This window comes from Alosa sapidissima, chromosome 11 (assembly GCF_018492685.1).
Source record: "Alosa sapidissima isolate fAloSap1 chromosome 11, fAloSap1.pri, whole genome shotgun sequence".
Taxonomy (NCBI): domain Eukaryota; kingdom Metazoa; phylum Chordata; class Actinopteri; order Clupeiformes; family Clupeidae; genus Alosa; species Alosa sapidissima.
In genome coordinates, this window is record NC_055967.1 from 22,355,776 (window position 1) to 22,379,805 (window position 24,030).

Genomic DNA, 24,030 nt, shown 5'->3' on the forward strand with positions numbered 1-24,030 from the left:
AAAGCACCTTTTTGTGGCGCTTGCGAGCAAGCCATCCCCTAATGTAGGCCTGGATTTTCACTGTAGCAACCAAGACAAGCTTGTAGACTCTTCGCACCAGGTAACCACGGCAATGCTTCTGGATGACCACTGAAGCCCAGCCTTGTTTGAGGGCCGCGGCTGTCACCGTTTGCCTGCAACAGGTGCAGAGAACAGAGGACAGACCAATTACTGATCACGTCAGACCGACAGACCAATCACTGATCACCTCAGAGAAACAGACCAATCCCTGACCCCTGACCCCGTGTGCAGGTCAGACCTGATGCGTCTCTGCCCGCGGATGTACTGCTGCAGGATGCAGGCTGCGTTCCTCAGCCGCAGGAACCTGCGTCTCTGGCTCCACCCCCTCACGTGCGACTGGATGGTGACACACGCTGCCCTCAGACGGTCCAGCCGCAGCTTCTCAAGGTACGCCACCTGGCCCGCCCGGAAGAAGATCTTGGTGCGGCCAAACTTGTACTGGTCAGAGTCCTGCAGCAGAGAGGAGGCGAGAGAGGATTAGGAAACAGCATACAGACAAAACTGCTAATCACTAGGCTGTGTTTATGTCCATATTGTAAATGTACAGACATGCAGTTTAGGAAGTTAAAATGCACAAATATTGTACACATTTGAGTGTTAAAGTGCAGAAGAAAGAAACGTTTGAAAATCAAAATCTGTATAAAGTTAAGAGAGAAATGACCACAGTAGAGAATGTGGATGATTCTGACATGACACTGACCTGGGATGAGCGCATAAAGAACTACAGAGAGGCAGGGTAAAGGAGAGCAGATTAAGAGGTGCATGACACACACACACACAGCAGATTAAGAGGTGCATGACCGCACAGAGAGAATGAGTGACAGAGGGAGGGAGGCATGGGGCAAGGGGGTGGGGGCGGACGGATGAGTGAACACGAAGAATGAGGAAAGAGGACAGAGAGATGGGGTGATTACGGAGATGGATGAATGAACAGAGGAGTAGATGAGGGGAGGGAAGAAGAGGAGTGGGGTGGGAGAGGAAAACAGGAGAAGTATAGTGTAGAGAAGAGGAGGAGGGGAAGAGAGGAGCGAGAAGAAAGGAGGAGAAAGGAGAGGATTGGATGAGAGGAGGAGAGAGGAGGAGAGCAGAGAACAGAGGACAGGAGAGGAGAAGATGAGGAGAGGAGATGAGGAGAGAGAAGAGAGGAGGAGAGAAAAGAAAGGAGTAAGAAAGGAGAGGAGGAGAGAGGAGAGAGGATGGCAGGTCCTTACAGGAATGAGTCTCTGTAGCACAGACTTGCACGTTTGTTTCTTGTCGTTGAGGACCACCTCTGCCTGTGTCATCAGGATGCTGTAACGACTGTAGAACTCGATGTAGGTCCACCTGAGAGAACACCATGACAACATACACCATAACAACATGCACCATAACACATCCATATGGACAATAATCAGGACATGCAGTACTACAAACTCCATGCAGGTTCACCTAAGGCCAGCAATCACATGCACACACCTCCTCATGACATACTACAAACATTCAGCAGTACTTGAATGATGAATGCCTTCTGAATGATGACACAATACAAATGTCAAATATCAACCCAGTTAAACTCACTATGGTGAGAATAACAGATAGAATGGAGAGAATAACAGATAGAATGGTGAGAATAACAGATAGAATGATCTCAACTGCTCTGAACCTCACTTGTCCTGATATTGATATAGATGCTCTCGACAGCACTGTTCTAGATGCTCTCGTCTAAACCGATCTAGATGCTCTCATCTACACTGTTCTAGATGCTCTCGTCTAAACCGATCTAGATGCTCTCATCTACACTGTTCTAGATGCTCTCGTCTAAACCGATCTAGATGCTCTCGTCTACACTGTTCTACAGTAGATGCTCTCGTCTAAACCGATCTAGATGCTCTTGTCTACACTGATCCAGATGATCTCACCAGTACAGTCTGGGAACTGGTGTGGACAGTCTCACCTGGATGGGTAGCTCTGGGCACTGATGTGGACCGTCTCTAGAACCCCACAGGCTCGGAGCTGCTGGACCACACGCTTGGAGTCGTACCTGAGAAGAGAGAGAGGGAAAGGAGAGGAGAGGAGAGGAGAGGAGAGAGAGAGAGAGAGAGAGAGAGAGAGAGAGAGAGAGAGAGAGAGAGAGAGAGAGAGAGAGAGAGAGAGAGAGAGAGAGAGAGAGAGAGAGAGAGAGAGAGAGAGAGAGAGAGAGAGAGAGAGAGAGAGAGAGAGAGTGAGAGAGTAATAGGGATTGACTTGATGATTTGCACATACCTTGAGCATACCGAAAGGGCTGTGTGTGTAGTGAGAAGAGTACTCAAAGGGCTGTGTGTGTGCACGTGTGTGTGTGTGCATGCGTGTGTGTGTGTGTGCATGTGTGTTTGTGTACATGTGTGGCGTACTGAAACAGCTGTGTGTGTGTGTGTGTGTGTGTGTGTGTGTGTGTGTGTGTGTGCTCAAAGGGCTGTGTGTTTGTGTATGTGTGTGTATGTGTGTGCGCGTGCGTATGTGTGTGTACATGTGTATGTATGTGTGTGTGTGTGTGTGTGTGTGTGTGCAACATACTCAAAGGGTTGCTTGTCCTCGTTGGGCTTGATGCAGCGCACATAATGAGGTGTGGTGGCGTTCAGAGTCTCCATCAGCAGGTACAGAGAACTGCGGAACTGACACACACACACACACACACACACACACACACACACACATCAATACAGGAACAAATCAAAACAAGACAACTGTTCTCACGCAACTCCTTATGGAAGTTATCAATAACTTATGCAATTCTGTTGTTCTGATATATCCAGGCTGGACATGAAGTAATGGCAACAAACAAACCAACTAAATGAAGAGTGCAAGAGAGTGCCCCCCCCCCCCCCCATTAATGCACAAATAGGCTGACACCAGACATAATTTCACTGCATTTCTTACTTCCAGTAACTATATGCATGTGACAATAAACTTCCTTGTATCCTTGTGAGAGGGAGTATGTGAGCATGTAAGTGTGTAAGAGGGAGTATGTGAGTGTGTGAGAGGGAGTATGTGAGTATATAAGTGTCTGTGAGGCAATGTGTAGGTATGTGAGAGTGAGTGAATATGTGAGTATATAAGTATGTGAGAGGGAGTATGTGAGTATATAAGTGTCTGTGAGGCAATGTGTAGGTATGTGAGAGTGAGTGAATATGTGAGTATATAAGTATGTGAGAGGGAGTATGTGAGTATATAAGTGTCTGTGAGGCAATGTGTAGGTATGTGAGAGTGAGTGAATATGTGAGTATATAAGTATGTGAGAGGGAGTATGTGAGTATGTGAGAGGGAGTATGTGAGCATGTAAGCGTGTGAGAGGGAGTATGTGAGAGGGAGTATGTGAGTATGTAAGCGTGTGAGAGGGAGTATGTGAGTATATAAGTGTGTGAGAGGGAGTATGTGTACCTTGTTTCCCACTGTAGTTCGGAGCTGTTTGTTGGCAGGCTTCACTGCTGGAGTGGCGGCCTTCACCCTGACTCCTCGGACCGCCGTCTGGGATTCCTCCCGGAAGAAGTCTGCCAGGAGAGAAAACTGACCCCAGTGGCAGGAGGTCACACAACTGACTGGACAACATCACATACTGCCGACACCTGACTGGACAACATCACATACTGCCCACACCTGACTAGACAACATCACATACTGTCCACACCTGACTAGACAACATCACATACTGTCCACACCTGACTAGACAACTTAACAGAAACCCATTAGAACATTATGGTTGTGATGTAGTGGGTAAGAAACTGGTCTGGCGAACAGAAATACATCAGACGAATGACGAGCCGTCTTCATGCCTAAATTAACCAGCCATTGGTCTTACTGTCTGAAACTGGGAGTTGACCGTACTGGTTCTGTGAAATCATACTGCAAGAAGTTGAGCGTAAACTGGGATTTGAGTGTACTGGTTGTGTGAAGTCGTACTGGGAGTTGAGTGTACCTTACTGGCCTTCATGATGTCCACAAGCTCTTCATATAGGGTGTCTCTGTTCTTCTCCAGGAAGCCTTTACACTGGTACTCCACCTCAAAACCAACACACACACACACACACTCACAACACTGTAGCATCCACACACACACACACACACACGACAACACTGTAGCATCCACACACACACACACACACACAAGACAACACTAGCATCCACACACACACACAACACTGTAGCATCCACACACTCACAGCACTTTAGCATCCACACACACAACAACACAACACAGCACTGTAGCATCCTGTAGCATCCACACACACGACAACACTGTAGCATCCACACACACTCACAACACTGAAGCATCCACACACACACATAACAACACTGTAGCATCCACACACACACACTCACAAGACAACACTGTAGCATCCACAACACATTCACACATAAAACACTGTAGCATCCACACACTCACAACAGGACTGCAACATTCATACACACAATGCTGCACATTCACAGCAGACACTCGGCCTTCAAACCACAGAGTGTCGGTCGGTGTGTCGGTCGGTCGGTGTGTCGGTCGGTCGGTGTGTCGGTCGGTCGGTGTGTCGGTCGGTCGGTGTGTCGGTCGGTCGGTCGGTCGGTCGGTCGGTCGGTCGGTCGGTCGGTCGGTCGGTCGGTCGGTCGGTCGGTCGGTCTGTCTGTCTGTCTGTCTGTCTGTCAATCTTGCGTATACTGTATTGTATACTGTTTTGTATACTGTATTGACTCTTACTTGGTCTGCGAAGTGCTGAATGACAAAGGCCTGATTGGAGAGCCGGGGCTTGCTGAACAGAGGATTGGAGCCCAGGAAGTTATACAGCTTCTGCAGCCAGTTCAGGTCCGTACCCTGGGGAAACTGAAGAGCAAATCAACACTTAAGTCTCATACACATGCACTTATACATGCACATGCACACACGCGCACACACACACGCACACACACACACACACACACAGTGTAAACACTCTCCCTCTCTCACACACACTCATACTTACTCTCTCTCTCTCTACAACACACACACACACACACACACTTGTCCACCCCCCTGGAATACACACACTAAAACAAACATGCAGAAACATGTGTGTGATAAATCCCAAGGTCGTGTCACAGGTGCGTATGAATGTGTGTGTGTGTGTGTGTGTGTGAGAGAATGTGTGCGTGTATGTGTGTGTGTGCGCGTGTGTGTGTGTGTGTGCGTGTATATGTGTGTGTGTATGTGACTAAGTCCTCACCAGGCACTCCTCATCCAGCAGGTCCAGAATGCCCATCTTGGCTTCAATCAGATCAATGACGGGCTGGTTGTCATAGAAATCGATCAGCGTCCATGGGATGTCCTCCTTCATGTACTCCTCCTGCTCCAGCTTAAACACATGCTGACACACACACACAAACAGAGCTTAAACAGATGCTGATGGGGAACACACACACACACACACACACACACACACACACACACACAATCCCCTGGGGAGCTGTATGAAATACATGACGTTATGAGGACACTCACAAGGTTGAACTGGTGCTGGAGCTTCTCATTGGCATAGTTGATGCAGAACTGCTCAAAGCTGTTCACATCAAATGTCTCAAAACTATGAAACACAGACATTGGTAGAAAACATTAGTACCCAGACATGGTACATAAACATATTTCGAGGTCTGATAGATGTGTTGAGACGAACAGTGGAGTTGTGGAGGTAAATGTGTTGATGAATAGTGAAGGTGTGTTGGTGAAAAGTGGAGGTGTGTTGGTGAAAAGTGGAGGTGTGTTGGTGAATAGTGGAGGTGTGTTGGTGAATAGTGGAGGTGTGTTGGTGAATAGTGGAGGTGTGTTGGTGTGTTGGTGAAAAGTGGAGGTGAATAGTGGAGGTGTGTTGGTGAATAGTGGATGTAAATAGTGGAGGTTTGTACCCGTAGATGTCCAGAACCCCAATGAAGGAATGCTGCTTCCCTGGGACCTTGAGGGCAGTGTTGATCCTGTGGATGACGCAGTCGAACAGGTGGGCGTAGATGTGCTTGGCCAGGGCATCTCGGGCGTTGACCGCCCGCTCCATGGGCACCGGCTTCACCACCGTCTCTGCCAACAGCACCAGCCGCCGATGGCACAACCAGCGACACACACTGTCCACGTCCACACACACCAGCTCACAAAACACCGCCAGGTGGACATCACTGGTCTGGAGAAGAGGGGGGAGAGACACAACTCTGCACAGTTTGGACTGGGGGGGTGCACATCTCTGCACAGTTTGGACAGCAGGTTCAGGGATGGGGGGGACTACTGTATATGAACCAGCCACAGTGCAGCAGGAAAAACAGACTGGACCTAGAACTAGGAACCAGGATATGTTTGAGAATTCACATAATGTACCAGAAACAATTTATTCTTAAAAATCTGTGAACAATAAACAAACATGTGTGAATAAAACACATATATGTTTGTATAATAAACCTACATGTGTAAATAAGCATTTGAGTGAGAATAACAAACCTATGTGCATGAATAATGACTTACGCTGACGGCAGACTTCTCCCCACTGGTGGTCTTTATGGTGACGTTGCCCAAGTGGAGGATCGCTGCCAACACCTTGAACACGTCGGATAGAAAGTCCTCCTTCAAGCCTGTGGACAGATGAAACCTTGCTGAGAATCAGCTGCAGCCTCAGACGGGTCAAATACCATACAAACACAGATGTCCACTGCACAGAGTGGAATCAGACTCCAGGATCTCCAGGAAACTGTGTGTGTGTGTGTGTGTGTGTGTGTGTGTGTGTGTGTGTGTGTGTGTGTGTGTGTGTGTGTGTGTGTGTGTGTGTGTGTGAGAGAGTGTGTGTGTGTGTGTGTGTGTGTGTGAGTGAGTGTAGCAGTCTCCTACCCAGCAGAGTGAAAGTGCGGCGAGTCTCTGCCATGTCAGCTCTGTCGTCCACACCATCGATCTCCGTTGCTCCTCCCAGGCAGGTGTACTGGAACTGATCAGCACTTACTAAACACACACACACACACACACACACACACACACACACACAAGATATGTGATTAAGGCATGCTCACTCGAGATGTCTGGAGGTGCTCAAGGTCAGAGTTGTGATTACTCTGGGTCAGGACTAGGGTTTAGTTCTTATGGCGGAGAGATGTGATTGAGGTGGCGGTCACTCACACAGTCGGAGGTGCTTGAAGTCGGGCTGGTCAGCACAGGCACACAGCTGGTAGAAGATGTGGTAATTCCTCTCGTTCTCCGACTGGGGACCAAAGCAACAACCCTTAAGCTGCAGTTGGCAAGATTTTTATGATCATATTCACTGAAAGTGACACTATGCTCCGACAGAACAACATAAATCAGCCAGTTTTAGAAAAAAAACCCGCACTTCTACCTCCACCTAGAACCTGTTATTTGTTTTGCAAAAATCCACAGCTCCTGGTTCTTCTGGTCCAATCAGAGCAGGGCTGTGTGAGATCTAAGTATAAGTATATCTGACTGTCAATCACAGTCTAGTGCAGTCTGGTGCGCACTGACAAGCACAAACTCAATGAGAGGGTTCTCAGTGGTAGTGGGGGAGGGGCATGAGAGTTGTAAACATTCAACATTTTGGCTAAGTCCCCTCAATCTGTCAGACTTGCCAACTGCAGCTTTAACAGCAGATCCCATCAGGGACCCCACATCTGCACAGACCCCAACATTAGGGAACCCACACCTGCACAGACCCCAACATCAGGGAACCCACACCTGCACAGACCCCAACATCAGGGAACCCACACCTGCACAGACGCCAACATCTGGGAACCCACACCTGCACAGGGGTCAGAGTGCGCTATCGACCAGCCTACCTGGAACACCACTCGGGACTTCTCCAGCAGGTACGTCCTCATGTTGGCCCCGATGATCTGATGCCGCTGGTCAAAGCTGATCTCTGTGTACTTCCCAAAGCGGCTGCTGTTATCGTTTCTGGTGGTCTTTGCATTCCCAATAGCCTGCAAAACACCATGAGAAATCTCAGCACACACAGCACAGAGCTACTGCCACAGTGCCTGGTGCACAGCCTGACAAACACACACCAACGCAAAGAGTTTACCTTCAAAATAGGAATGGATCTCAGATCTCATATGAACCGTGGTGGCATATGCCAGGCGGGCCTGAAGCTGTGGTCATACCTCTGTGATCGGGTTAGAGGCCAGAACTTTGTCTTCCACTCGGGTCTTGCTGCTGGACTTGCTGACCACAGCGAAGTAGCGCATGGCGTAGCGCGCGGAGACCGTCTTCCCAGCACCCGACTCCCCACTCACGATGATCGACTGGTTCCTGTTGTTCCTGCAGGACGTGGAGACGCCTCGTGATGTTTACTACTGATGTGATGAGATGTGCGTGTTCCGTAGAGGTGTGTGTGTGTGTGATCTGTGCATCGGTGATGTTTACTACTGATATGATATGGTGTGTGTGTGTGTGTGTGTGTGTGTGTGTGTGTGTGTGTGTGTGTGTGTGTGTGTGTGTGTGTGGTATCATCTGTCCATACTAAGGGTATATTCCAACTCCTGCATCCTAAACCTATTTGTTTAGCACTCTTCACCTGTTCATTAACAACATGGGCCTTCAATCTGCTGGGTGTGTGTGTGTGCTTTACTGCACGGTCTCCTCTCCACTAAATGTGTGTGTGTGTATAAGTTCACCTGGCCATCTGCTTATAGGCCTCCTCTGCCACAGCGAATATGTGTGGGTCCAGATCGCCCATGTTCTGGCCGGAGTAGGCGTGGATGACTGCGTCCCCATAGATGGGCAGCTGCTTGTAGGGGTTCACCGCAACCAAGATGATCCCTACAGCAGGAACACACACACACATACACAGATCAAGAACACACACAGCTCAGGAACACACATGGCTCAGGAACACACACGGCTCAAGAACACACACGGCTCAAGAACACACACGGCTCAAGAACACACACACACACACACACACACCACACACACACACACACACACAGCTCAGGAACACACAGCACTACATTCTGCTCTTATAAGGTTACTACTAATACACTGCACATATTTATAGTTAATTTATATTACTGTAAACCATTCCACCTTATTAACTGTATATTGTCTACACTGCACTATATATCTTACACTGTTTATGCACCATCACATTGCATTTTTCTGCTTTTTTGCACTTCTGGTTAGACGCAAACTGCATTTCGTTGTCCCTGTACTTGTACTCTGGGGATTCGTCATTATTTAAAAGAGACCCTCACCTACAGTAACTCCGTCCCATCTAAAGAGGACCTCACCTACATGTTAATTGGGCTGCAACTCATGCTTATTTTCATAGTTGATTAATCTGTCCATTTTGTTTCTCGATTAATTGATTGATCAGTTGTCTTATTATTATAAAATGTCAGAAAATGGTTAAACGAATTTGAGATCATGTCCTCAAATGCCTTTTGTCTACACTTTTTACTTACTCAAAATTATTCAAGTTTAACAAGCAATCAGTGAATTTTACGGTGTTTCCCTTAAACAGATAGTTGACAAACTATTAAGGAAACTAATCAGTAGTTAACACTTCCGCATAAAAAACAACAACATTAAATGACCTTGGCGTGTTGCGTATCTGTCTCACCGCAGTACGTGTAGATGATTTTGGACTCCACGAAACGCACTCTGAGGTTGTGCAGGACGGCCGGCTCGTGAAGGTAGCTGAGGGCGGTGAGATCGTTCTCCCCCACGAGGATGTCAGGGTTCCGCAGGTGTGGGAGCTGCACGTTCCCCGTTTCCACCGGGTACCGCATCTCCTACAAAACAAAGATAACCAAAGCCTGTTGCATAGTTGCTTTATATACTACCACATCAGGCTAAAGAATCTTTTTTTTTCTGTCAGAAAATAGAATGCTCTCACAAATACCTGGGCTGCAGTTTTATTCAAACACGAATGGTTTACTAACCGTGCCATTCTCGAGCTGTAGTTCCAGAACGTCATCTCCCGGTTTGTAGTCTTTCAGGATCTCCGCAGACTGCCACACTTCCTCTGGGTCCGGGATCCAGACGCGGTTGTACTGTAAAGGAATGTGGTTAAATAAGCCACTAACTTCCTCCTCGCACTTATAGTGAACATGTTAAAACACAATACTGTTGGACAACCGCGTTTCAAATGACACTGACTACGATTCAAATTAAACCTTGTCGAACTTGGTGACATATGTTAGCCTACCCTACAAATGAATTAGCCCCTCACTTGTTATCGTATCTTGACAAAGTTATAATAGATGCATTCCAATACAAACATAACAATTACAACTAGCCTACAGAACAATAGTCATGCTAAAGATGCACTAAGTTAAATTACTTTCATTTTCTGCACTACTTACCTTAGTGTATAGCTCTGACAGAGCCATGGCAACCGCATAGTTTTCCGTTTCCTTGACCCTTTGTTGTCTAATGACCGTTCACTCTGAGTTTTTAAAAGTTTACTATTTTTTTTTTATCTACAGCATCGGATTTCCTCGGTGGAAGTGTGCACCGGCGCTAGACTTTTCCTTATGCTCACCTGTCGTGTGGACTTTGACTTAGTTTCACCGCCCATCCGTCTTGTGACAGGTGCTTGACTTAGTGGGTGTGTCCATTTGAACAAGGATTTTGGAAAAAGTGAACAGGATCTTCGTCACACAGCAGAGTTGAGAGTAGGCTAACAGCGAGCGCAGAAAACCAGCCACTGCGCTCTGTGTACCAAGTCATCAGCTGATTTAATGCAAAATAAATGCGTCTGGAATTGAGCTGCACACGTCAGTTCAGTTACAGCCATAAAAGGAACGACACCAAGGGGTAATACCAATTATTTTAGTTTATTTCCATTCAGTTTTCAACAGGCATATTAAAACATTTATTTCTTGCAATAGTATTTCACAGACCTACTTGCACTTAAGTTCCATGACACACAATGTTAAGTGCATTTGGCCAGGGCACCAGGTAGAGAAAGGCAGCAAACGACCACTGCTGACCTGCAGGATTTGTTTCAGTTCCACACATATGTGCAAAGTTTTAACACAACCACACACACATACACACACACGGAAAGGTCACCCTATCTGCCAATGCCAGGATAACACAGGAGTCACATTATCTGAATACCATTCAGATAATGTGACTCCTGCAGTTAAACTAAGTGAAAATATACCTGATATGGCTCACAGGTCTGGTGTGTGTGTGTGTGTGTGTGTGTGTGTGTGTGTGTGTGTTCACACTCGCGTGAGGAAGCCCAGGTTGAGGCTGTTTGGAATGAGAATGGTTTCCAGGGCAACGGAGGAGTGATGGAAGGGGAACGTCACAGGGAAGATGTTCTTCGTCTCCATGAGGAGCTGAGACGACTCCTTACGGGGCTGCAGACAGGCCTGAGAGGAGGAGAAAGAGGAGGATGGAGAAGGAGTGCAGAGAGGAGAGATGAGGGAAATAGGGGATAAAGGAGGAGAGGATGCAGGGAAGGTATAGAAGAGGAGAGAGAGGAAGAAAGGATGAAAAGGAGAGAAAGGATGGAGATGAAAGAATTGGAAAGACAAGAGGAGAGAAAAAGAGGAGAGGAGAAAGAGAGGAGGGGAGAAGAGAGAGGAAGAGAGGAGGTATAGAAAAGGAGAGAGGAGAAAGGAGAAAGTCACTAAACATACATATTCTATACGTAAGGGATAATGCCCAACGAGGTGTCCATTAAATAAATGGACGACGCAGAGGCGTGAACCATCCGACGCGAAGTCCATTTATTTCTGATAATGGACGCATTGAAGGGCATTATACCGTTTATACCATGGTCAGTTACGAAATACATAAATATGAAATCAATTACTAATACTAAATGAGCTAAAATCGTTAGTTTTTTCAGCTGTTTATCGCAACTCTGTGGAATGTTGATAAGTCACAGCTAAGCGGACTAACTCAGGCGTTGTCAAGCAACGTCATAATAATTTTATAGGTGTAGTATATCACTTTTTAAACGACACCCTTTTCAACCTATACCATGGTATAATAAAGAATATACAACCTGCAATACAGTTTGTTGCACAATCAAACCTACTAACTGTATAAATGCCACAGCCATGGCAAAGCACAGTCTTTCTGGATTTTAAAACCCTTCATGTGACACCAATCACACATTGAACAGCCGTTCTCACCTCAATGGTCTTAATGAATGTCGAGGAGACCCTCTCCTCAAATTCGTTCACCGGAGTGTACAAGTTCAGGATCTTCACGATCTGTGAGGATGAAGCAGTCACATCATTAACTGTGCAAACACAGGTCTAGCCAGAGTCTAGCCACTCTAGCCATGGTTGCATGTACACACACACACACACACACACACACACACACACACACACACACATAGCGGTACACATAGAGGCGATGGCCTGGGCGTCCACACAAACACACGTACACACACACACAAACACACACACCTGTATGGCAGTGAGAGTGGTACACAAAGAGGCGATGGCCTGGGTGCCCACACAAACACACGCACACACACACACACACACACAAACAAACTTTGGCAGTAAGGGCGGTGCACATACTGCGGCGGTGATGGCATCCACACACACACACACACACACACACACACACACACCTGTGCGGCGGTAAGTGCAGTGCACATGGAGGCGATAGCCTGGGCATCCTCCTGTGATTTCTTCTTGACCTGCAGCAGCTGAGCTGCCTGGATAAGAGGCTCCAGCATCTCTCTGGCCCCACTGTTCAACAGACCCTTGTCCTGCAGCCAGTCCTCCAGCTGACACACGTTATACCTACACACACACACACACACAATCATTATAGGGATGATTAGTACAATGTTATCAAAAAAGGGCAATGACATTTCACTCTGATACAACACCCAACCTTCCAAAAGATAAGCCAGTGTTTCACAAACTGCCGCAGCACACTCGTGTGCCACTAGAGAAGTCCATACGTTTTTAACTCATTGAGTGCCAAAAACGTAATATTACGTTTTTCCCTTCCCATGCGTTGAGTGCCAAAAACGTAATATTACGTTTTTAGCTTTTTTTTTTAATTACGAAACTAGACACTCTAACACACCTTATATGTGATTTTGGGAACTCTGTGATGAATGGAAATGAAATATATGACGACCGTGAAACTCATGAAAACGCACAATCTGGACATTTTATCTGGACATTTTATCATAACTCGGTTGCCGCTTTGGGTCGAATCAGTGACGCATGCACGTCAGGTCAAAACCAGGCCATTTTCGTGGGTCTATCACTAGGTGGCAGTCTCGCCAGGTCTCGCTGATCACTTCCCGGAAAGTTTACACAAGTAAGTAACAGGCAACACTTCATATTTCATGAAAGACGTTATATCTCCATTTCTAGAAAAAAACAGCGATTTTTATGAAAACTAGCCACTGTTTAGCTTGGGATTTCTCAGGAACAGAGGCATGTAGAAATACACGGTTTGCACCCACCGAGAGCTTAGAGGCTCACCTTTTATGTATGTGTTCATAGTAATAACACAGAATATGCTGTGGCTGTACAAAAATCATCAACAATGGTCTGATTGATTGCTGGCACTCTAGGACAAAGCTCCCAAAAACAGCTTGGCATTCAATGAGTTAATGTTGGTGATGATAGTTATGTTTGCCAAAATTTTAGGCTATTTAGATCACATTTCATGACTTTAGCTCCAAACCTGACTATCTACAAACTGTTTTGCACTGTCGCCCATCTAGAAGCTGTTTTTATTGGCCAAGGAATGCTGCACCTGCGTGCAACTAAAAGCCAAATTACACCTTAGATATGACAGAACAACATTCAGAAGTAGCAAAACATTGGCCCGTAATAATTGCCATTCTGGGTACCGTTCATGGTCAGTTTTATCATGCAGCTGAATAGGAAAAAAAGGAAAATCACCACAGCGAGCGACAGAAAGACGGAACAAAACAATCAATAGTTCAGCTAATGTTAAGTGTCAAAAGAGTTTGGGGGCACGGGGAACAATTCACAGTTACACCGCCGCCCTTCCCTGTCTGTAGCGCCTCCTGTGGTCAGTCGTTACTTGTTCTGCAGGCCTCTAGCGCCCCCTGTGGTTGTTACCTGATCTGCAGGCCGCTAGCGCCCCCTGTGGTGGTTCTGCAGGCCTCTAGCGCCCCCTGTGGTGGTTACCTGATCTGCAGGCCTTTGCTCCAGGAGCACATGTCCTTGCGCAGCAGCAGGTTGTTGAGCGTGGCGGCACAGATGATGTAGAACTGCTGCTTGACAGCGAGCCGGAGCAACTGAGGCGGAATGCCGTGCTGTTGCAGCAACGCGTGGAAACCGCTCAGCGTCCGCAGGATGGAGTCCAGCGTCGCTGCGCCACTCTCTTCAGTCATACTGCACGTCCGCTTCCGCATGCCTGTCGCCTTCACCCCCAGCACTCCTGGGATGGAGTCTTGCTCCAGCATCCCCGGCACTGCAGAACGAGACACAAAAAACCCAGAGCAGGCTCAATCCCACCTGTACACTAACTTGTGTTGGGTTGAGCACACACATATCGCCATCTGATCGCTCTCCTATTCTGATCTCACTTTCACACACACACACACACACACACACACACACACACACACAGATCATGGACTGCATGAAAATTTGTGCAGGAAAATTCAGCTTCCAAGTGAAAGTGAAATTCAAGAAATTAATGGAATTTAAGAGCCAGTTTCAATTCAATTCTGGAATTTTGCATAACCCTGCTCTACACACAAACACTGACCACAAGCTGCAGGGTATCCTCCACACACACACACACACACACACACACATACATACATACCGATCATAGGCTGCAGGATGTTCTCCACACATTTGATGAGCTGCTGGTAGATCTGAATGGCTAGGTCACACAGCACCTGACGGTAGTCAGCCAGGTCAAAGTTCACCAGGCAGTGCTCATTCTGCTGAGGGGTGTTGTGCTTGGTGTAAATCTGTATGGGCACACAGGGTCGGGTCAGGGCTCAGGCTGGGGTCAAAAGGTCAAAACGGTGGGAGAGAAAGCCCAGGGCTGATAGATATGTTTGCGAGAAGAAGTGTGACGTTGATGTTGCTGTACATGTTTGGGTCAGAAAGCTTGCTAAGCATGTGGTAACATGTATAAGTGTGTGGAACGCATACTTAGCACATGAAAGCATGTGCTAAGAGTAAGCACATGAAAGCATGTGCTAAGTGTGTGGAAGGGAATGCTAAGCATGTGGAAACCTGTATAAGCATGTGGAAGCATGTGGTAAGTGTGTGGAAGCGCATCGTTAGCAAGTGAAAGCGTGTATAAGTGTATGGATGCGCATGGTAAGCAAGCATGTGCGACATGAGAGACACTAGTGATAGGCCCTAATAACTTGAGGAGTTCGATGTGGAAGTATTTCGGATTTTTGGTATATCAAACTATGGAGAAGAACAAAGCGGTAGGCTATGCAAACTGTGCAATCGAGTTCTACGTAGGCGAAATTTGTTTGACATTTCTAATCGTAAACACAGCTACGTTGAAGCCTGCAGTAATGTTTGTCACTGATGTAATGGCAGTATACTCGGCTTATTGTTTTTCGAGAATGTAGCACTCCTGTTTGTCATTGTGCACGAAACTTCACGCCAATAAATCATCAGAAATATTGCTGGCTTGCGTCTACAAGCGCCCTCTTTACGTTCGTCCTAATGCCTGTTACTTTTTTGTGGATTGGCCTATATTTGCCGTTGAAAATGGAAACGTATTTAGACATGAAAAATCGATTTTACAATCGATTCAATGAACACTTATGTCTCAAAAATCGAACAGGATTTTTTCACAAAAGTGACAGCCCTATGTGGAAGCACATGCTAAGTGTGTGGAAACGTGTATAAGTGTGTGGAAGCGCATGCTAAGCATGTGAAAGTGTGTGCTAAGTGTGTTAAAGCGCATGCTAAGCTTGTAGAAGCGTGTATAAGTTTGTGAAAGCCCGTGGTAAGTGTGTGGAAGCACATGCTAAGCGTGTGGAGACATGTATAAACGTGTGCTACTCACCTCCTCTCCACTGTACTGCTCCAGACAGTGCAGGAAGCAGCACGTGTTGGCCAGCCAGAACGACACCATCTCAAAGTTGTCTCCTTTCCTCTAGATAGAACAAAGAAGGAACATTTAAAAACATGGATGAATTTGGCCTGACCCACAGCTCATTGAGCAATGGTCCCCTACTTTGAAAATTTCCCTTGAGATTTCAATCGACTTTGAGCTCAAGACCCAGAGCCTGAAGCTTTGTTCTCCTTTGTGCTCTAAAGCCCTATCTTCATAACAACTTTGAACACTAATGTCCTAATTGCATGACTCCTTTGAGCACTAGTGTCCTACCTTTATGACTCCTTTGAGCACTAGTGTCCTACCTTCATGACTCCTTTGAGCACTAGTGTCCTACCTTCATGACTCCCTTGATGCTGTTGATGGTGGAGTTGAGGAGTTTGGTGGCGCGCTGGTCGTCGTTGGAGAAGTCGGCGTGGCGGAGGCACATGAAGAGGATGTAGGCAGGCAGGCTGGGGACCATGCTGACAGCTACACCCCGTGGACGCATTTCTGAGAGAGGGAGAGAGAAACAGAGAGAGAGAAGGGAGGGGTGGGAGAAAGAGAGTGTGCAGTTCAGTTCATGTATGACATTCGTGCACAGGTGAACTCCAGGGGCCTGCTCTAAGAAGCTTCATGACAAAGCTAATGTGCGACTGTAGTTCAGGTTTGTCCCAGCTAACGAAAAGATAATCTGGGCATATTGGACTTGCTTTGTAGTGTGTGAGTGTGTGTGTGTGTGTGTGCGCGCGCGTGCGTGTGTGTGTGCGTGTGTGTGTGTGTGTGTGTGCGCGTGTGTGTGTGTGTGTGTACCTGTGATGAGGATTTTCAGTAGTCTGCTTTCGTCCTCCCTCTTGCAGACCAGCATCCCCCTGCAGTCGCGCTCCTTACGGGGCAGGGTCGATTTGGGAAGACCATCCACAGAGCCCAGCTCCAACGCCACTGCACCCACACACACACACACACACACACACACACACACGCACGCACGCACACACGCACGCACGCACGCACGCACACACACACACACACACACACACACACCACACACACACGCACGCGCGTGCGCACACACACACACACACAGTCACACACACACGCACGCACGCTCGCGCGCGCACACACGCAGGCACACACACACGCACGCACACATACTGTAAGCTGTGTGCTTTAGCAATAATCATGTGTTTACTGTATGTGTGGTAGTAAACATGTGTCTACTGTATGCAATGTAGTAATAAACATGTGTTTACTGTATGTGCTTTAGTAATAAACATGTGTTTACTGTATGCAATGTAATAATAAACATGTGTTTACTGTATGTGCTTTAGTAATAAACATGTGTTTACTCTCTCCGTCTCCAGCCCTCTTCATGTAGACCTTCAGCTGCTTCTTCAGCTTGCGGAGCACCTTGTCCTGTCTCTCCGCCTGCTCCACCAGTTCCTAAACCACAGTACGCCAGTTCAGATACTTCAGAGTGTGTGTGTGTGTGTGTACCAAGTAGTATTCGGTGAGCCTGCTGATCTCCTGCTGGATGCAGGTGTTTGTGTGTGTGTTTGTGTGTGTGTGTACCAGGTTGTGTTTGGTGAGCCTGCTGATCTCCTGCTGGATGTAGGTGTTTGTGTGTGTGTGTGTGTACCAGGTTGTGTTTGGTGAGCCTGCTGATCTCCTGCTGGATGTAGGTGTGTGTGTGTGTGTGTGTGTGTGTGTGTGTGTGTGTGTGTGTGTGTGTGTGTGTATACCAGGTTGTGTTTGGTGAGCCTGCTGATCTCATGCTGGAGGCTGGCAGGAATGCGGGCGTCTTGAGGAAGCTTCAGGCTTTGGGTCAGAAGCTCCTGCTGCTGGTCACGCTCCTGCAGCGCCCTCTGCAGTTCAGAGCGCACACTCTCAACCTCCTCAGTCATGGACTGCAGCTGAGACAACAGCAACCTGATACAGAGAGAGGGAGAGAAGGAGAGAAAGAGAGATGGAGAAAGGGAGAGAGAGGGAGAAAGGGAGAGAGAGGGAGAGAGAAATAGAGGGAGAGAAGGGGGGTGAGTGGGAGAGAGGGGAAAGGAGAGAGAAGGAGACAGGGAGAGAAAGGGGGGGTGAAAGAGAGAGAGAAAGACATAATGAGAGGAGGACATCCCAAATGAAGGACAATAAGGAGGTGCAGCTTTTGGGCGCATGTTGCAGGTTGAGAGCTGCTCACGTGTTGGTCTCCTTCAGCCCCTCGTTGGCCATCCACAACTCCCCATCCTCATTCAGCTCATGGATGTCAAGGGTCAGGGACCTGGAGGCCACACCACCACACACACAGTACAAGTACATATTAGCGCGCATACACACACACACACACACACACACACCACCACACACACAGTACAAGTACATATTAGCGCACGCACGCACACACACACACACACGACCACACACACAGTACAAGTACATATTAGCGCACACGCACGCACACACACACACAGATGTAAAATCTAATGATGTCCTGCTCTCTGCTTACCTGCTGCTGTTGGCAGAATTATCTGATTCCTGAGGAGGAAACAGGAAGTAAACATTATGAAGCATTCCTGAGTAAATATCAGTCCTGTACAAGCATGATAAAGGACCTAACCTATCCTATCCTATCCTATCCAAAGGCTGTTTCACCGCCACCGCAAGGCCAGCGGGGTGCAGTGGGGTGTAACAACAGTCACACAGAGGAGGAAACATCACAAAGCCCTTTCTGGGTCAATCTCAGTCCTGTACAAGCATGTTTGAGTTCCACACACAGATTCACTGAACAAAGCTGCATATAGACACATCATGCTAATATGATACACGATGATGACATGACAGTGCGTGTTAATGAGCACCATGTATATAAGCATGCGTGTGCGAGTGTGTGCGTGTGCCTGTTGTTTTTGTCATGTGTGTGTTTGTGAATGTGTGTGTTTCATTTGTCAAGTCTGTGTTTGTGAGTGTGTGAATGTGTGTTGCTTTTGTCATGCCTGTGAGTGTGTGGGTGTGCGTGTTGCTTTTGTCATGCGTGTGTTTGTGAATGTGTGTGTTTCATTTGTCATGTCTGTGTTTGTGAATGTGTGTGTTGCTTTTGTCATGCATGTGAGTGTGTGTTGCTTTTGTCATGTCTGTGTTTGTGAGTGTGTGAGCATGTGTGTTGCTTATTGTTATGTCTATGTTTGTGAGGGTGTGGGTGTGCGTGTTGTTTTTGTCATGTCTGTGTTTGTGGATGTGTTTGTTGCTCGTCATGTCTGTGTTTGTGAGTGTGTGAGTTTGTATGTTATTTTATTGTCATGTCTGTGTGTGTGAGTGTGTGTGTTGATTTTGTCATCTGTGTTTTTGCGGACCAGGGTGTTTAGTTATACCTTATTCTTTTGGGTTTCCAGACCAACCAGCTGGGAGTGAAGAATAAGCACCTCCTCCTTGCGCAGTTCCAGTTCCTCATTGGCTGAGCTGAGCTGCTCCAACAGCACATTATAGGCTGGTGATCCAGGGGCAGCCGTACCAGAGCCAGCTGATTGGCTGAGAGCCTCCCGGAGCTCACTCAGGTCCCGCTTCAGCTTCCTGTTCGCGGACTCCAGCTCCTGTCGCTGAACACAAACCACAACCAGAACCTGAGCAGATCCAGACATACTGCCCACAACCTCCCGTACAAACAGAACCCAAGACCGACTCACAACCCCCCACAGAAAACAGAAACAGAACCCAAGACTGACCCAGAAGTCAGAACCTAGTGCCAGTAAAGCCACCAACTTCACCTCCATCCACTATAAACACCATTAACACCACCACCTCCACCGACTATCGACTATAAACACCAATAACACCACCACCTCCACCACCACCATCCACTATTAACACCACCACCTCCAACACCATCCACTATAAACAACATTAACACCACCACCTTCTCCACCATCCACTATAAACACCATTAACACCACAACCTTCTCCATCATTCACTATAAACACCATTAACACCACCACCTCCACCACCATCCACTATAAACAACATTAACACCACCACCTTCTCCACCATCCACTATAAACACCATTAACACCACCACCTTCACCACCATCCACTATAAACAACATTAACATCACCACCTTCTCCATCCTCACCTTCAGGCCCTCCTGGTCCAGCTCTGACAGCAGAGTCTTCTTGAACTCCTCTTCATCCTTTAGAGAGAGAGACACACACACACACACACACAGACAAGCATACCAGATGCTGAATCCAAGCTCCACTTTCCTCCAAAAACAAAGCCAAGTTTTTAGACTTCAGTGAGCTAAATTATGCAGGTGGCAAAGCCTCTAGGGGGAGACAGAGAGTGATGAATCGGGTCTGTCAGTGTTGTGGTTTCTGAGGTACAGACATCTCTACTCAGTAGGAGGCAGGAAGTTAAAGGACTAGTCTAAAGAAACATATCTTTTCTGAAACAGTTTAGATGTCTGTTGTGGTGTACCTCTGCTCTGCTGGTGTGATGCAGCTGTTTAAAGCCTAGTCTGGCCTACCTCGACGTGTAGCGTTTTAGAGCACTACTCTAGGGTACCAGAGAACTCTGTTTCTAGCCATTTTAGAGCTCTACTGTAGAGTATCACTGCTCTGTCTATAGATGTTTGTTGTTTAGAGATCTACTCTGGAGTACCATAGCTCTGTCTGTATCTGTTTTAGAGCTCTACTCTAGGGTACCTTGGCTTTGCTGGTGTGTAGCTGGTCCTCTCTGGAGTCCAGCTCATTCTGCAGGTTGTGTTTGTCTCTCTCTAGCTCTGTCACTTTCTTCTGCAGTGTGAGCAGCAGAGACATGTCCCGACCAGTGGAGCTCCTCTCCTACACGCGCACACACACACACACACACACACACACACACACACACACACACACACACACACACACACACACACAGGGCGTGTACATACCACTCATCCATTAGACGGAGGAACACAGTCAGGACAGCAGAACCAGACTTGAAGTACCAAATATCCTGACAGAAAACCATTTCAAGTAGAAACATGTAGCAGGCAGATGTTTGTCTAATTACTGTGCACAAAGTAATGAGAAAGGTACAAAAGGTAACATGTAAGGAAATATGTCATTTTCTGTCAAATGGACCCATACAGAGGACCTGTTCTACACCAACATTCCTTCCCCTCCCCAAAGCCAGAGCTGTGGTCTCTTAACCTCTATGGCCCATCCTCGGCCTCTCTGAGGACCAAAACCCCAGATAGGTTCTTATACCCCTCTGCCCCTCTTGCCCATTTGCCCAGTTCATTTACACATATACCACTCCCTCTTATTATCTTTTCTGCCCCTTTAGCCATCTGCCCCACCCTCTTACCCATTTACCCCGGTCTCTTACCCCTTTTTTCCGGTCCTCCTCCCCCTCCCCGAAGCCAGAGCTGAGGGTGCTGTCAGAGGCAGCCAGGCTGGACGTGGAATCCTTCCTCTGCGGAGATGCTCTGCTTGCATTCTGCTCACAGAGACAGAGAGAGAGAGACAGAGAAAGAGAGAGTGAGAGATGAAGAGAGGAAGAGAGATGAACAGAATGAACATAGAGAGAGAGAGACAGAGACAGAGACAGTGATCGAGAGAGAGAGTTTTTATTAACCCCTTATTCTCTCCTGTGATGGATGGATTAAATTATGGACAGAGGGACAGTTACATGGATGGATGGATAAAGAGATAGATGTATGGATGAACATATGTGTGTATGGATGAACATGGATGTATGGATGGATGAACATATTGATGGATGGATGAACATATGTGTGTATGGATGTTTGGGTGGATGCTGATGTTACTCCACCTGCTCCTTCAGGTTGCTGTGGCGTTCCTCTAACTTGTGGTGTTCTGAGAGAAGGTTCTGGTAGCGACATCGCTCCTCGTTCAGCTCCGACTGCAGCTGCTGAATGTTCCCTTCATGAGCCTTCCCCCGCTCCTCTGAGAGACATTCACCGTCATCAGGAGAGGCAGACACACACACACACACACACACACACACACACGAATACTCCTCAAAGAGGTATACTGCTCACCTGCCTCTCTGTAATAGTGTGAGTGTGTAAGTATACTGCTCACCTGCCTCTCTGTAATAGTGTGGAAGTGTACTGTTCATCTGCCTCTCTGTAATAGTGTGAGTGTGGAAGTGTACTGTTCACCTGCCTCTCTGTAATAGTGTGAGTGTGGAAGTGTACTGCTCACCTGCCTCTCTGTAATAGTGTGAGTGTGGAAGTGTACTGTTCACCTGCCTCTCTGTAATAGTGTGAGTGTGGAAGTGTACTGTTCACCTGCCTCTCTGTAATAGTGTGAGTGTGGAAGTGTACTGCTCACCTGCCTCTCTGTAATAGTGTGAGTGTGGAAGTGTACTGTTCACCTGCCTCTCTGTAATAGTGTGAGTGTGGAAGTGTACTGCTCACCTGCCTCTCTGTAATAGTGTGAGTGTGGAAGTGTACTGTTCACCTGCCTCTCTGTAATAGTGTGAGTGTGGAAGTGTACTGCTCACCTGCCTCTCTGTAATAGTGTGAGTGTGGAAGTGTACTGCTCACCTGCCTCTCTGTAATAGTGTGAGTGTGGAAGTGTACTGCTCACCTGCCTTCCTCTCTAGTTCAACAATGAATCTGTTGAGCTCCTCCTTCTCACTCTTCAGGAGGACATTCTGCTTGTTCAGCTCTGCCACTTGCTGTTAACACAAAAAAAAACATCAACACAAACGCCATGCAACATAAACACCATCAGTACACAAACACCATCAACACAAACGCCATGCAACATAAACACAATCAGTACACAAACACCATCAACACAAACGCCATGCAACATAAACACCATCAGTACACAAACACCATCAACACAAACGCCATGCAACATAAACACCATCAGTACACAAACACCATCAACACAAACGCCATGCAACATAAACACCATCAACACACAAATACCATCAACACAAAAAACACCACCGACACCTGCTCCATGGCCTCTCTATCTGCTGATGCTGACACTCACCTGCCCCATGGCCTGCCCACTGCCCACTCACCTGCCCCATGGCCTCCCCCACTCCCCTGCTCCATGACCTCCCCCTCTGCCCACTCACCTGCCCCAGGGCGTCCGCCTCTGCCCACTCACCTGCCCCAGGGCGTCCCCCTCTGCCCACTCACCTGCCCCATGGCCCCCCCTGCCCTCTCACCTGCCCCAGGGCGTCCCTCTCTGCCCACTCACCTGCCCCATGGCCCCCCCTCTGCCCACTCACCTGCCCCAGGGCGTCCCCCTCTGCCCACTCACCTGCCCCATGGCCCCCCCCTCTGCCCACTGACCTGCCCCAGGGAGTCCCCCTCTGCCCACTGACCTGCCCCAGGGCGTCCCCCTCTGCCCACTCACCTGCCCCAGGGCATCCCTGTCCACTTGTGCCCTCTGCTGGTCCTCCAGCCTCTCCTGGCGGCTGCGCTCCAGCTCCTGCCTGCTGGCCTCTAGCTCCGCCTCGAGACAGCTCACACGATCCAATTGGCTTCTGCTGTTCTCCTCTATCCCCTTTAGCCGGTCCAGCTGGCCAATCAAACGCTCCCGCTCAGAGGTGTGGCTGGCCTCGAGTGCATTAAGTTTCTCCCCGAGCACACGGTTCTCTTTGTGCTGTGGGACACCAGAGAGACAGTCAGTCAGTCAGTAGGAGGACAGAGATCACTGCTGCCAACCAATCACCATGTAGAGAGCAGCCCTGCTAACCAATCACCATGTAGAGAGCAGCACTGACAACCAATCATCATGCAGCGCTGACAACCAATCACCTGTCAGAGATCAGTACTGCAAATCAAAGATCAGGCAGAAATAAGTGCTGCCACCCAATAACCGGTCAGAGACAGCTGCAGTTAATCATACGTCTGAGCAGGAAGTGTCACCAGGTAGGTAGATGATTCTGTATTTAGGCTCAGAGCTGCCAGTTTATAATTATTTTTTGTATCTAAGCTCAGAGCTG

General features: G+C 47.8%; 2 protein-coding genes across 2 annotated transcripts in view; both read right to left on the minus strand.

Annotated features, from left to right (window-relative positions):
* The window catches only part of myo5c (myosin VC), a 25,590-nt gene extending 15,014 nt beyond the window's left edge, over nucleotides 1-10,576 (minus strand). The window contains exons 1-20 of the mRNA XM_042111086.1: nucleotides 10,378-10,576; nucleotides 9,955-10,065; nucleotides 9,633-9,804; nucleotides 8,686-8,830; nucleotides 8,173-8,329; nucleotides 7,849-7,992; nucleotides 7,181-7,262; nucleotides 6,899-7,006; nucleotides 6,539-6,645; nucleotides 5,938-6,203; nucleotides 5,537-5,618; nucleotides 5,262-5,402; nucleotides 4,760-4,882; nucleotides 3,992-4,075; nucleotides 3,457-3,582; nucleotides 2,593-2,690; nucleotides 1,994-2,080; nucleotides 1,272-1,383; nucleotides 299-510; nucleotides 8-173 (exon numbers count right to left, since the gene is read on the minus strand). Coding sequence (XP_041967020.1) covers nucleotides 8-173; nucleotides 299-510; nucleotides 1,272-1,383; nucleotides 1,994-2,080; nucleotides 2,593-2,690; nucleotides 3,457-3,582; nucleotides 3,992-4,075; nucleotides 4,760-4,882; nucleotides 5,262-5,402; nucleotides 5,537-5,618; nucleotides 5,938-6,203; nucleotides 6,539-6,645; nucleotides 6,899-7,006; nucleotides 7,181-7,262; nucleotides 7,849-7,992; nucleotides 8,173-8,329; nucleotides 8,686-8,830; nucleotides 9,633-9,804; nucleotides 9,955-10,065; nucleotides 10,378-10,404 — 2,550 coding nt within the window. The 5' untranslated portion in view covers nucleotides 10,405-10,576. The remainder of the gene's footprint in view (nucleotides 1-7; nucleotides 174-298; nucleotides 511-1,271; nucleotides 1,384-1,993; nucleotides 2,081-2,592; nucleotides 2,691-3,456; nucleotides 3,583-3,991; nucleotides 4,076-4,759; nucleotides 4,883-5,261; nucleotides 5,403-5,536; nucleotides 5,619-5,937; nucleotides 6,204-6,538; nucleotides 6,646-6,898; nucleotides 7,007-7,180; nucleotides 7,263-7,848; nucleotides 7,993-8,172; nucleotides 8,330-8,685; nucleotides 8,831-9,632; nucleotides 9,805-9,954; nucleotides 10,066-10,377) is intronic.
* A 256-nt stretch (nucleotides 10,577-10,832) lies between these two features.
* Nucleotides 10,833-24,030, minus strand: part of LOC121724490 (unconventional myosin-Va-like) — a 28,710-nt gene continuing 15,512 nt past the window's right edge. The window contains exons 22-40 of the mRNA XM_042111085.1: nucleotides 23,439-23,687; nucleotides 22,650-22,740; nucleotides 21,868-22,001; nucleotides 21,421-21,531; nucleotides 20,754-20,891; nucleotides 20,183-20,239; nucleotides 19,426-19,650; nucleotides 18,564-18,592; nucleotides 18,258-18,338; nucleotides 17,809-17,995; nucleotides 17,416-17,509; nucleotides 16,880-17,008; nucleotides 16,425-16,579; nucleotides 16,037-16,126; nucleotides 14,819-14,969; nucleotides 14,173-14,458; nucleotides 12,621-12,795; nucleotides 12,169-12,249; nucleotides 10,833-11,397 (exon numbers count right to left, since the gene is read on the minus strand). Of these exons, the coding sequence (XP_041967019.1) occupies nucleotides 11,245-11,397; nucleotides 12,169-12,249; nucleotides 12,621-12,795; nucleotides 14,173-14,458; nucleotides 14,819-14,969; nucleotides 16,037-16,126; nucleotides 16,425-16,579; nucleotides 16,880-17,008; nucleotides 17,416-17,509; nucleotides 17,809-17,995; nucleotides 18,258-18,338; nucleotides 18,564-18,592; nucleotides 19,426-19,650; nucleotides 20,183-20,239; nucleotides 20,754-20,891; nucleotides 21,421-21,531; nucleotides 21,868-22,001; nucleotides 22,650-22,740; nucleotides 23,439-23,687 (2,616 nt within the window). The 3' untranslated portion in view covers nucleotides 10,833-11,244. The remainder of the gene's footprint in view (nucleotides 11,398-12,168; nucleotides 12,250-12,620; nucleotides 12,796-14,172; nucleotides 14,459-14,818; nucleotides 14,970-16,036; nucleotides 16,127-16,424; nucleotides 16,580-16,879; nucleotides 17,009-17,415; nucleotides 17,510-17,808; nucleotides 17,996-18,257; nucleotides 18,339-18,563; nucleotides 18,593-19,425; nucleotides 19,651-20,182; nucleotides 20,240-20,753; nucleotides 20,892-21,420; nucleotides 21,532-21,867; nucleotides 22,002-22,649; nucleotides 22,741-23,438; nucleotides 23,688-24,030) is intronic.